Below are 12694 nucleotides of genomic sequence, written 5' to 3' on the forward strand. Positions count from 1 at the left end.
TATGTATATATATATATGTATGTATGTATGTATGTATGTATATATATAGACATATACATATATATATGTTGCTGGAAATTCCGGACCCGGGGGCCGCCGCGAACCGAGAAGGGGGGGGAGCCTCCAATGCCGGGACGGTGGGTAGCGGTGCACCGACGGCTGGCGTCCTCCTGGAGAGTCCTGCAAAAAGCCGGTGGCCGGGCTTTTCCGGCGCCGGCCCTCCGATGCTTAAGTCAGAGGGGGGCTTAACTTTGGAGAAGAGAGAGGGATTGTATGTAGAAGTCCGAAAAAATCCCCTTGGGAGGAAGAGGCCCCCTCCCTTTTAGAGGGAGAAGCTCCCCTTTTATAGGGAGAGTGGCAGGGTTACCTGTGATGTGACTGGGCGAATTAATGGGTTACCGTCACTGTCAGGGAGCTGTCACGATTGATCGGACCCGTTGGGGTGGTTGAACCGCCGGCCGTGGTGGGCCTGGGGTCCGTAGATGACAAGTGCATTGATTGCTGAGTGAACCGCTGGTCAGAAAGAGCCATACGTTTTGATGGTTCAGTGATCCGGAGATCATCTTGAGCCGTGTTCATTTAATGACTGAGTGCATCGGAGGCCTGAGGGGGTCTCATGCATTAATGATAGGGTGTGCCGAATGCCTGCGGAGATCTTGTGCCTTAATGACTTGGGGATGGTGGCAGATTGAAGTGGAGTCATGTATTTAGTTGTCAGATCCTTTGGAGGGTTAGGCGGAGATTGGATATTTGGCTAAGGCATGGGCTCGGAGGGGTTGCCTTTCTGGTCGGCGCTCTCTGGTCTCGGCCTTCTGGTCTCGGCTCTCCGATCTCGGCTCTCTGGTCTCGGCCTTCTGGTCTCGGCCTTCTGGTCTCGGCTCTCTGGTCTCGGCGCTCTGGTCTCGGCCTTCTGGTCTCGGCCTTCTGTGCTCGGCTCGGCCTATGAGCTCGATCACTTGGATGAGCTCGAGGGCGGAAGAGCCCGAGCACTTGGATGAGCTCGAGGGCGGAAGAGCCCGATCACTTGATGAGCTCGAGGGCGGAAGAGCTCGATCACTTAGATGAGCTCGAGAGCGGAAGAGCCCGAGCACTTGGATGAGCTCGAGGGCGGAAGAGCCCGATCACTTGATGAGCTCGAGGGCGGAAGAGCCCGATCACTTGGATGAGCTCGAGGGCGGAAGAGCCCGATCACTTGATGAGCTCGAGGGCGGACGGATTTGGGTGCTATAATTGCATTTGTGGGGTGGTCCATTTTTCCACCAACACTACCCCCCGACTTCCGAGTTCGAGCTGCCTTTTGGCTCGGACGAAGGAAGTAGTCCAGTCGTCGATCATCCTGTAATATAGCCAAATATATATGGAGATGTGCGTGCCAAGCAGGATGTACCTTTCATGCAGTTAGAGTTAAAGTGCTTTAGGTCGACTCAGCGGCCTTCTTTGGCTTGTGGTCAACTCAGCAGGGTGCCCCCACTCAGATCGGGGCGTGTTGTCGTAGGAGGCGTCGAATGGCGTTGAAAGGCGTCGAATGGCGTTGAATGTCGTCGAATGGCGTCGAAATGTCGTCGAATGGCGTCGAAGTGTCGTCGAATGTCGTCGAATGGCGTCGAATGGCGTCGAAGTGGCGTCGAAGTGGCGTCGAATGGCGTCGAAGTGGCGTCGAAGTGGCGTCGAATGGCGTCGAAGTGGCGTCGAATGTCGTCGAGTGTCGTCGAGTGGCGTTCAATCCCTTCCTCTAGCGCCAACTGTTGCTGGAAATTCCGGACCCAGGGGCCGCCGCGAACCGAGAAGGGGGAGGAGCCTCCAATGCCGGGACGGTGGGTGGCGGTGCGCCGACGGCTGGCGTCCTCCTGGAGAGTCCTGCAAAAAGCCGGTGGCCGGGCTTTTCTGGCGTCCTCCTGGAGGCCCCCTCCATTTTAGAGGGAGAAGCTCCTCTTTTATAGGGAGAGTGGCAGGGTTACCTGTGATGTGACTGGGCGAATTAATGGGTTACCGTCACTGTCAGGGAGCTGTCACGATTGATCGGACCCGTTGGAGTGGTTGAACCGCCGGCCGTGGTGGGCCTGGGGTCCGTAGATGACAAGTGCATTGATTGCTGAGTGAACCGCTGGTCAGAAAGAGCCATACGCTTTGATGGTTCAGTGATCCGGAGATCATCTTGAGCCGTGTTCATTTAATGACTGAGTGCATCGGAGGCCTGAGGGGGTCTCATGCATTAATGATAGGGTGTGCCGAATGCCTGCGGAGATCTTGTGCCTTAATGACTTAGGGATGGTGGCAGATTGAAGTGGAGTCATGTATTTAGTTGTCAGATCCTTTGGAGGGTTAGGCGGAGATTGGATATTTGGCTAAGGCATGGGCTCGGCGGGGTTGCCTTTCTGGTCGGCGCTCTCTGGTCTCGGCCTTCTGGTCTCGGCCTTCTGGTCTCGGCTCTCTGGTCTCGGCCTTCTGGTCTCGGCCTTCTGGTCTCGGCTCTCCGGTCTCGGCTCTCTGGTCTCGGCCTTCTGGTCTCGGCTCTCTGGTCTCGGCTCTCTGGTCTCGGCCTTCTGGTCTCGGCCTTCTGGTTCGGCCTTCTGTGCTCGGCTCGGCCTATGAGCTCGAGGGCGGAAGAGCCCGATCACTTGGATGAGCTCGAGTGCGGAAGAGCTCGATCACTTAGATGAGCTCGAAAGCGAAAGAGCCCGAGCACTTGGATGAGCTCGAGGGCGGAAGAGCCCGAGCACTTGGATGAGCTCGAGGGCGGAAGAGCCCGATCACTTGATGAGCTCGAGGGCGGAAGAGCCCGATCACTTGGATGAGCTCGAGAGCGGAAGAGCCCGATCACTTGATGAGCTCGAGGGCGGACGGATTTGGGTGCTATAATTGCATTTGTGGGGTGGTCCATTTTTCCACCAACAATATACATACATATATATATATATATCTACATATATACATATACATATATATACATACATATATATATCTACATATATACATATACATATATATACATACATATATACATATACATATATACATATACATATATATACATACATATATACATATACATATATACATACATACATACATACATACATATATACATATATATGCATATATGATGAGGTCGAGGGTATCCCCCGGCCTCAGATCTTAGTCTCCACCGATTGTAGGCAGAAGAATAGTTGCGTCCCTTACAAGGTATTGTCCGTTTTGGGGAGAGGTTTCATAGTCTCTTCCCCCCGCACGGTTTTGCCCCACAAAAGACGCCTTGCGAGAAAAAGGGTTCTCCCATCCATTTTAGGCACAAACTTTTTTGCTTCCTAGCCGATGTGGGACTAAGTTCGAGACCCTTTATTTCCATAACATCAGCACCCCCAGTGGGAAGGTCTGTGCCGAGGTCAAGGGCTCTTAATGAAAGAACCAATGATGAGGTCAAGGGTATCCCCCGGCGTCAGACCTTAGTCCTGTTAGGACTGTAGGCATTGCCATCTCACTAAAATCCGCAGATAATAGTGAAGGCTTAACCATGGTCTTTAAACCGACCATCCCAAGCACTCCCCGTGGTGTTCGATTGCGACTTGGCCTACACCGATCTCCACCGCAGGCGAGCCTTGCTGACTTGGCCCACACCGGCCTCCATCAACAATCCTCCCAGCAAGCGAGCCCTGCTGACTTGGCCCATACTGGCCTCCGCCAACAATTTCCACATGTTCAATCATGATCCCAATCATGAGAAGATGAACCACCTCAAACCTCGGCACCTGAGGCGTTCCCTTAGCTGCTAGAGGCGTGGATCACTAGTTCTTTGATGGTGGAGGAGAACAAGAGCCAAGCGGAAATAGGCTCTTCTTCTTTGATGGTTGCGCGCCCTATGGTTCTTAGAGATGGCGGCTTACGTGCATGAGAGAAAGAGAAGAGAGGAATAGGGTTTTCAAGGAGAAAGGAGTTTCATCTGATTTCATTCCTTCCATACACAAAATACATGAGTGTATATATATATACATGGTCAATCATGACCCAAACTCAAAAACTCTCCTAGGCTAAACCACATGAGAAAGCACTCAACCCAAGTCCATGTACACCCATGACTTGCATACTCTCTCTCCCTATGAGCCTAAACCTAGCCCAATAATGGTTAGCCCCCTTAAGACCTAAATTACTTAAGTCTCAAGCAAGTAGAAGATCAAATCCCATCTCTACCTAAATCTGGCGCGGGCCTGGGGTCGACCCTTTAACAGCATGAGCTGACCCAAGCTCTGCAGGGGTCGACCCCAGATCAGCATAAGTCAGCCCCAGTTCTTCAGGGGTCAGCCCCAGTTCTTCAGGGGTCAACCCCAGATCAGCATGAGTCAGCCCCAGCGCTGCAACGGTCAACCCGAGATCAGAATGAGTCGACCCCCGCACTGTTTCCACTGCAGTTTTCTGCATTTCTTGCTTTGGATGCGCTACACTTGTGCCCACAAGTTCCCACCGATCGTAGGCAGAAGAATGGCTGTGTTCCTCGTAAGGTATTGTCCGCTTTGGGGAGGAGTTTCATAGTCTTTTCTCCTCACATGGTTTTGCCTTACAAAAGGCGTCTTTCGAGAAAAAGGGTTCCCCCATCCATTTAAGGCATAGACCTTTCCGCTACTTAGCCAATGTGGGACTAAGTTTGAGACCCTTTATTCCCACAATAATATATATATACATACACATATATGCATACATACATACATACATATACATACATACATACATACATATGCATACATACATACATACATACATACGCATACATACATACATACATATACATACAGACATACGCACACATACATACATACATACACACACATACATACATATGCATATACACACATACATACATACGCGCGCGTGTGTGTATGTATGTATGTATGTATATGTATATGTACGTATACATATTCTCATGCATGCACACATATATCTGAATTACAATGCACAATAAGTAATATTTAATGAGAAATAAAACATGCTTTGTCTACTGAATCACACGAATACACTACAAAAGAAAAGATATCTCCCGGCGGTTTTTTTGGACTCTACCGACGCTTTTAAGCGTCGGCGAATTTCCAGCCCACGCACCCCAAAGCGTGGGTCAGACGTCGGGCAGGTGGGCGTGGGTCCGGTTTAGGCCGACGCGCCAAAAAAGTGTCGTCGCTCTATGCCGATGCTTTTAAACGTCGTTATTCTTTGAGGTACCCGACGCTTAAAAGCATCGGCGTACTTGGACCAACGCTTCATTCGGTAGGTTTCTGTTTGACTATGCCGACACTTAAAAGCGCCGGCATATGCTCCTTGACCGACGCTATAAAGCGTCATTAAAGTGTGCCAGTTTTCGTGCCAATTGCTTTTTCCGACGCTTAAAAGCGTCAGCAATAACATTTTTTTAAAAAAAAATCGTAAAAGTAATTTTTAATACTCTGTATACATTAAATTCTAATCAAATAAATACACTAAATTACATATATAACAAAATACACATCACAAAAAGAACTTTGATTACATTGTACTTCAAAAATATTCTAAAAACATACATCTCAAATTCCTCAGTACACAATCTACGATATGTATCAAGGGTCGACGGCATCATCATCTCTACGAGTAGATGAAGTATCATCAACCTACAAAAAAAAAAATTTAGAAACTAAAAATACGAAAGTCATCATGCTCATACAAGAATACATTATAATTACATAGAATATTCAAATAGATTTAGTTACGTACCGGAGGAGCAAATCACTGCAAAAAGGATGAAATATGGTCAAGCTGATCCTGCAAAGATTGTATCTTCAACTCTTGGCTTTGCTTCAACTCTGCCATATCAGTCATATGACTCTGCCTCATCTCCTCTATCCTTGTCTTATATGACTGCTTTATCGGTACCATCTCTGTCTTCAAACTACAAACCTCTGCAGTGCTAGTACCTTGTCTAGCATCTTGGGTATATCGGCTCACTGCAGATAGCTGAGTGGGGGTAACTCCGACATCGTAACCCCTCATGCAACCATAACGTTCTGGGCCCATCAATTCGGCATAGACCTGAGCCTCGACGCGACTGGCCGCGTCGGATGATGATGACTCCCCGACGCGCTCTAAAATAAGATTTGTAGCTCTTTCCTATATCTCTCTCTCAAAAAAAAAAACAGTCACATTAATATTATAAAAGAAGTAAATTAATAAAAAAATTGTGATCAAATAAAAAATGAATACATACAACTATATCTTTCGACTCGTCCCGGACAAAGCTGCCATCTCGGTGAGTGTGGGTCATCTTATAAAACTCTTACCTCACCAGGCTCTTTTCCATGCTCTACTATCTACACATATAGAAAGTATATTGGCAAACTATATATCATGATACGTGCTATATATACGTTAGTACAGTTTCAAATAGTTTCAAAAGAACTTACGAATTCATTTCTACGTCTCGCATAACTCTTCGAGCTGGAAGTATGAAGAACTGCTTGAGATGCTCGTGTAGCTCTACCAATATTAGAATATGTCTACCAAAATAAAAGCACATAGTATAATATGATTCAATGTATATATTTGCAATCTATATTAATAATAAAGAAAATATAAAATATTGAAATAATATACATGACTTGTCCTTTTTCAGAAAACCAGTAGTGAACAAGCTCCCTCCACTGCTGAGGATATACATCAGGAGGAGTCACACGAGCAACCTCCTCCTCTGTCATACCCTCGTGCTTGAAGTTCGTCTTCAATTTTGCTTTATATTCTTTCCATTTGCGATTGAGGGACTTTAGCACCCAATCATGGCTCTCTGGAGGGAGTACAAACTTACCCTACAACAAGATACAGAATGTTATAATAATATTAAACATCTAAAATAAAATTATGATACTAAGCAAATTAACATACAGGAGGTGTCGAATTAAAAAGAATAAATTCAATTCATTACCTGTATAAGTCTAAGAAGCTCAACCTTATACGAAGGAAGCATGTCATTCCACTTCGTATAATTGAGCGGACACAGCTGATCCTTGCGTGCAACCGATCCTAAAAAGCTTGATAGTAGACTTCCAGCTCTATTGATGGGTTGCCCCAATTCGTTGCATCGGATGATGATCTTCTCACCCGGAGGAAGCTTCCACATATCCTTTGCTTAAGTAGGTCCCCGTCTCGTCCTCACTGTCCCTTGTCCATCTATTCAAATTAAATAAAATGTCTTAAAAAGTTGAAGACAAATATGAACATAAAATATGAACTTTAAATCGAATTACCCTAGATCCGGAGCTCATCCTCCGGACAATCAGCAGGAGGCTCGCGCTGAGATCCTGACTCATGCTGCTGGTGATCACATGACTGCTGGGACTGCAGGGACTGCTCAGAAGTAGATCCCACTTGAGAATGCTGGAACTCCACATCTCTAAATCGTCTTCCTCGGGGCATATTGTTACCTGGTATGCACAAAAAAGAATCAATATTTGATTAAATGATAAATTTATACTAAATAAAGGGCTAATAAAAGAGAATATAATAACTCATTCAACATATGCTTCATAAATTTTACTTACCATAATGAAATTACATTCTCATTCAACATCCATCCTAATCAAACTCGTTGGCGCATTTACTTCATCAGTTGGCACAACATTATAAGGCATACACCGAGTATAAATATCATCGTCCTCCTCTTCCAACTTTTTTTCCATATCATACAAGTCCCTAGGTTTCGTTTTAATAACAAGAGACCAATTTTTATCTTTTGAGTCTTGCACAAAAAATACTTATCGAGCTTGAGATGAAAAAACAAATGGATCATCTTTCAATAACACACCAGTATGTATCAACCTTGAAAAATTTACAAGTGTGAATCCATTTATGTCTTGCCTCAAACCTCTAGGTGAGTTTATATCCACCCAATCACATCGAAATAATACTACCTTAAAATTTTCATAATAATCCAGCTCATAAATATCTGTTAGAGCACCATAATAATTTTTTCCGTCCGCCTCAACCATAACTCCACTATTTTGGGTTTTTCTAAATTTCTCACGCTCTTTAGTATGAAATTTAAAACCATTTATAATGAACCCATCATATCTGTTGACAATATTATTCGGACCTCGAGCAATGACTATTAACTCCTCAGAACAATTCCTCTCCATCATCACTGGTACCTAAAAAAATTATGAAAGTAATGATTAATTTCTCTCTATAAAAATTTTAAAAAAAAGCTTAATATATTAGACATCAAACCTGTTTGAAAAGCCATTCTGGAAATAATTCAACCAACCATCATTGCTCAATCCTTGGTGTAGGACGAATGTTATGGTTGAGACTTCGCTGAGCTATTAAAAATTCTCTGCATGATCAAAGTTATCTTTAATTAAATACCAATATTACATTCTCCTGACATGACAGTAAATTTAGATTTCAATTAACTGTACTAACCTGCGAGACTCGGATATTATATCACTATGAAGTAAGACATAGCGATGTGCCTGTGCCAACGATTTCTGGTCAAGAACAACACTTTCAACTTTTCCCAAAACTCTTCTACCAGATGAGAACTTGTAAACATCTGCATTCTTTATGATATCACAATTCCTTTGAGGTCGATTGAAAACCGTTTCAACACCTTCAAGATATCTCGAACAAAATGGCAAACACTCCTCAGCAATATATCCTTCAGCAATCGAGCCCTCGGGATAGGCTCGATTGCGTACATAATCTTTTAAGCGCATAAGAAACCTTCAACAATAAATTTTTAAAATAAATATCAAAATCAAACTGATTATTAAATAATTACATTAGAGTTTAGAAAATTCACCTCTCAATAGGATACATCCATCGGTAGTGAACCGGGCCACCAAGTTTAGCTTCCGCCGCTAAGTGAATGAGTAGATGAACCATAATAGTAAAAAACCCAGGAGAAAAGATCTTTTCCATATTGCATAGTGTAAGTGCAACATTAGACTCCAATTGATCAAGCTCCTTAGGATCAAGAACTTTGGAACATAATGCCTTAAAGAATGATGACAATTGAGAAACAATTGTAAAAACTTGTTTCGGTGTTGACGATCTTAAAGCCAATGGAAAGATATCTTGCATCAAAATGTGACAATCGTGACTTTTAAGATTTGAAAGTTTTCGCTCTTTGAGATTTACGCATCGTAAAATATTCGATGAGTACCCATCAGGAACCTTCAAATTTTTCAGAACTGTTAGAAAAAGATCTTTCTCTTGAGTAGACATTGTATAACATGCAGGAGGTGTATAAAATTTATCATTGGCAAGCTCTGTCGGATGAAGCTCTTGTCTTATGCCCATATCTTTCAAATCAAGACACGCTTTCAAGTTATCTTTGGTCTTCCCATCAAGATTTAACAATGTTCCAATCAGGTTATCACAAACGTTCTTCTCTATATGCATCACATCAAGGTTATGTCGAAGAAGATTATACTCCCAATAAGGTAAATCAAAGAAAATGCTCTTTTTTTCATAGTTATTTCTGTGTAGATGCTGCCATTGAGTCATCATCATTTTTCTGACCATATATGTTGTCTTCATTCTCAAAAAAGTAGTCAGCAACCTCTGCTATTAATCCTTCATTCATTGTACTACCAACATGCTCCCTCCCCCTCTTCTTTGAACATTTGGCGATCTTACCCGGTATATAATTGGTGTTATGCATTTGTCTAAAGACTTCAGTTCCAGTTGGTGGAACAGGAGCAGATCGCAACTCTATGGTACAATCAAACAAGTCTTTATGAAATCGAAATGGATGGTTTGCTTCGAACCACCGACGATGGCCCATATAACAGAACTTTTCTCCATGTTTTAACCAATACGAATGGGTTGAATCTCCACAAGAAGGACATGCAATACGCCCCTTAGTGCTCTAACCAGATAAATTAGCATATGCAGGAAAATCATTGATAGTCCAAATAAGAACTGCACGCAATTTGAAATTTTGGCCAGCAAAAGCATCAAATGCATCAATACCCTCCCATATTTGTTTCAATTCCTCTATTAGAGGTTGTAGAAAAATATCAATATCATTACCTAGGCCCTTGTCACCTGGAATAACCATTGATAGAATTACTGAAGACTGTTTCATACACATCCATGGTGGCAAATTATATGGAATCAAAACAACCGGCCAAGTGCTGTATGTTGAGCTCATCATTCGGAATGGATTAAACCCATCAGTAGCTAAACCTAGCCTAACACTGCGAACATCAGAAGCAAATTCGGGATGCCTATCATCAAATGCTTTCCATGCGGGACTATCCGCTGAGTGTCGTAACATTCCATCCTTTGTACGGCCTTCGTCATGCCATCTCATCGAGGAAACCATCTTCGGTGATGCAAACATCATTTTCAATCTTGGTATAAGAGGAAGATAGCTCAAAATTTTAGCCGGTTTTTTCTTAGTCGGTGCAGCATCCACTTCAGTAAACGAATCATTCTCATCTTCTTTATGTTTTCCCCATCGTGAAGCTCCACATATTCGGCACGACTATTGGTTCCTATTTTCACCACGATATAAAATGCAGTCATTCGGACAACTGTGTATCTTCTCATATCTAAGGTCCAACTCTTTTATCAGTTTTTTGGCTTCATATGAAGATGATGGCAAAGTAACACCTTTCGGAAATGCATCTTTTAATAATTGAAGAAGCATGGTAAAAGACTTGCTGGACTACCCATTCAAATATTTCAAATGTAATAAATGCAGAAGAAAAGAAATCTTCGTAAAATTCTTATAATCCGGATACAGTTCTTGATCACAATCTTTCACCAAGTTATCATAATGAGCTGTGTCATCAGAATGTATAGATTCCTCAACATGCATGGACTGATTAATAACTGCACGCTTATCTTCTCCTACAGTTCTGATACTATGTCCAAGAGCATCCTAAGTAGGCCCCTTATATCACCTTCTTCTACAGAATTTTGTTCCGTGTCACTACATCCAAAATTGAAGGTGTCTTCTAGATCGGAGGGTTGGTTACATGAAGGTATGAACTCTCCATGGAGTACCCATTCAGTATAACCCTTTAGAAAACTATTCCATACCAAATGTTCTTCAACAATTTTTGGATCAAGAGCAGAACCGTTTACACATTTTTGACATGGACATAAAATCTTTCCGTTCATATTAGATTTCTCAAAAGCAAACTTAATGAAATTCTGAACTCCATCCAAATATTCAAAACTAGATCTTAACTTATTCATCCAACTTTTGTCCATTCTATTAGAATATCGATTGAACTGCAGTTTTTAAAAAAAAGATAAACAAAATTAGAAGGATGGCCTACATATAAATTTCAGAAGATATTTTGCCTTGCAAATTTATATATCTAACTGGAATGCTACTTCTTGTATCAATGTCCATATAAATCTTAAAGACGCAACATTTCAGACTTTCAGCAATGTATGCCTTATGTTGTAAAATCATAACATAGAGAAAGTGATGTATTGGTTTCAGAGAATACCAATAGTTCACTAGTGTCTTCTCTTGCTTTGACCTAAAATCAAACCTTGATTATCTGAAACAAAGTGAAATGATTGAATTAGTTATATGATTCAAAGTAAACCAAAACATGTTGATAGCATAACTTTGATCAATCCAAGAATGCTACATATTCCTTTGATGAAGAAACCATATGACCCCCTACAGTTCTTTGATGAGCTTGTTGCACAAGTTAACAATAAGATTCGTGGTTTTGAGGTAGTTTCTGGTCTATAGCAGATTTGATTGCCAATATGTTAAGTCCTTATTTGTTCTCATACCCCAGAAACATATTTATGGCTGCTAAACTTTAGCTTACTGTTAGGAGTTTACTTTCTGGGGAAAAACTCATTAGATGTGAATTAACTAGATCTATTATCTAGCCACTAACTACGATTCAGTGTTAAGAATTATAACCGAGAGTTTGATAATAGATGTAGCTAGCATTAAGTTCCTTGTATACTTCTTATTCATGTAAGCTAAATAAATGTGAATGCAACAGAAGAAGTATATTATGCAGCTGAATGGAATGAGAATGAGAAAGAGAAAGGTTACCACTCAGTAAGCTTAAAGTTTGCAGATAACAGTGTTGGTGAAAGGGGTGAAAGAGAGGGCTCTTCACCTACAATCCCTGTGGATGTACCAACACAAGCATGAACACATGAAATTTATTTAAGAATGTCAACAACAACCAGTTTGAGAAACATCAACTCACCTATTGTTTGATTTCTTATCCTTGCAAGTTGTTGATATGTTTAAATGTCCGAATATGCTGTCTTTGCAAGGTATGTAGCATCTTTGTGAATCAGAAAGATAGAAAAGTTGAGTTCAATGTTTCGTTCCTTTCTCTACTCTGTACCTAAAGCTTTGTGACCTTAATTACAAGTGCAAAGTTCAATGGTTCCACTTTGCAGTTTTGGGGTTAAGGTCCACATGGCGTGGGAAATTTGCACATCGAAGTCCAATAGTACGTTGGCCCTTTTTTTTCGTACAAATGCATTGGCCCTTCAGCATGAAACCTCATGAATACACAGGCATTTATTTCGTTTTCTTTTTATCCTTTTCTGATTAAGAAGGCAGAATTGCTGCTGGTGTATGTTTAAGAGGTTGTGGTACCCAAACTGATGCAATATGACAAAGTTACCATCTCTAATTTAACTCATTTATCTTCTAGGCCTTTTTCTCAAATAAAGAAGACTT

At 42.2% G+C, this 12694-nt stretch overlaps 1 protein-coding gene and 1 long non-coding RNA gene across 2 annotated transcripts; both read right to left on the reverse strand.

Moving 5' to 3' along the window:
• Window positions 1-8029: 8029 nt before the first annotated feature.
• LOC113463575 lies at window positions 8030-8527 on the reverse strand. The gene is made up of 3 exons (XR_005514971.1): window positions 8428-8527; window positions 8233-8338; window positions 8030-8153 (listed from the first exon to the last, which is right to left on the reverse strand). It is a non-coding gene; the product is annotated as an uncharacterized LOC113463575 (long non-coding RNA).
• A 5-nt stretch (window positions 8528-8532) lies between these two features.
• Window positions 8533-9244, reverse strand: LOC120103967. The gene is made up of 3 exons (XM_039133933.1): window positions 8807-9244; window positions 8579-8727; window positions 8533-8546 (listed from the first exon to the last, which is right to left on the reverse strand). Exons 1-3 carry the CDS (start codon window positions 9229-9231, stop codon window positions 8533-8535), a joined length of 588 nt encoding a protein of 195 aa, XP_038989861.1. The 5' UTR covers window positions 9232-9244.
• Window positions 9245-12694: the final 3450 nt, after the last annotated feature.

This window comes from Phoenix dactylifera, chromosome 14, assembly GCF_009389715.1.
Source record: "Phoenix dactylifera cultivar Barhee BC4 chromosome 14, palm_55x_up_171113_PBpolish2nd_filt_p, whole genome shotgun sequence".
NCBI classification, from domain to species: domain Eukaryota; kingdom Viridiplantae; phylum Streptophyta; class Magnoliopsida; order Arecales; family Arecaceae; genus Phoenix; species Phoenix dactylifera.

Bases quoted from the DNA above. Each gene is read 5' to 3' on its own strand.
- LOC120103967 (XM_039133933.1), bottom strand. From the start codon at position 9,231: ATGTCTACTCAAGAGAAAGATCTTTTTCTAACAGTTCTGAAAAATTTG. The intron at 8,728-8,806 runs GTGAATTTTCTA...TTATTGTTGAAG, and splicing joins TGGATGTATCCTATTGAGAG to GTTTCTTATGCGCTTAAAAG.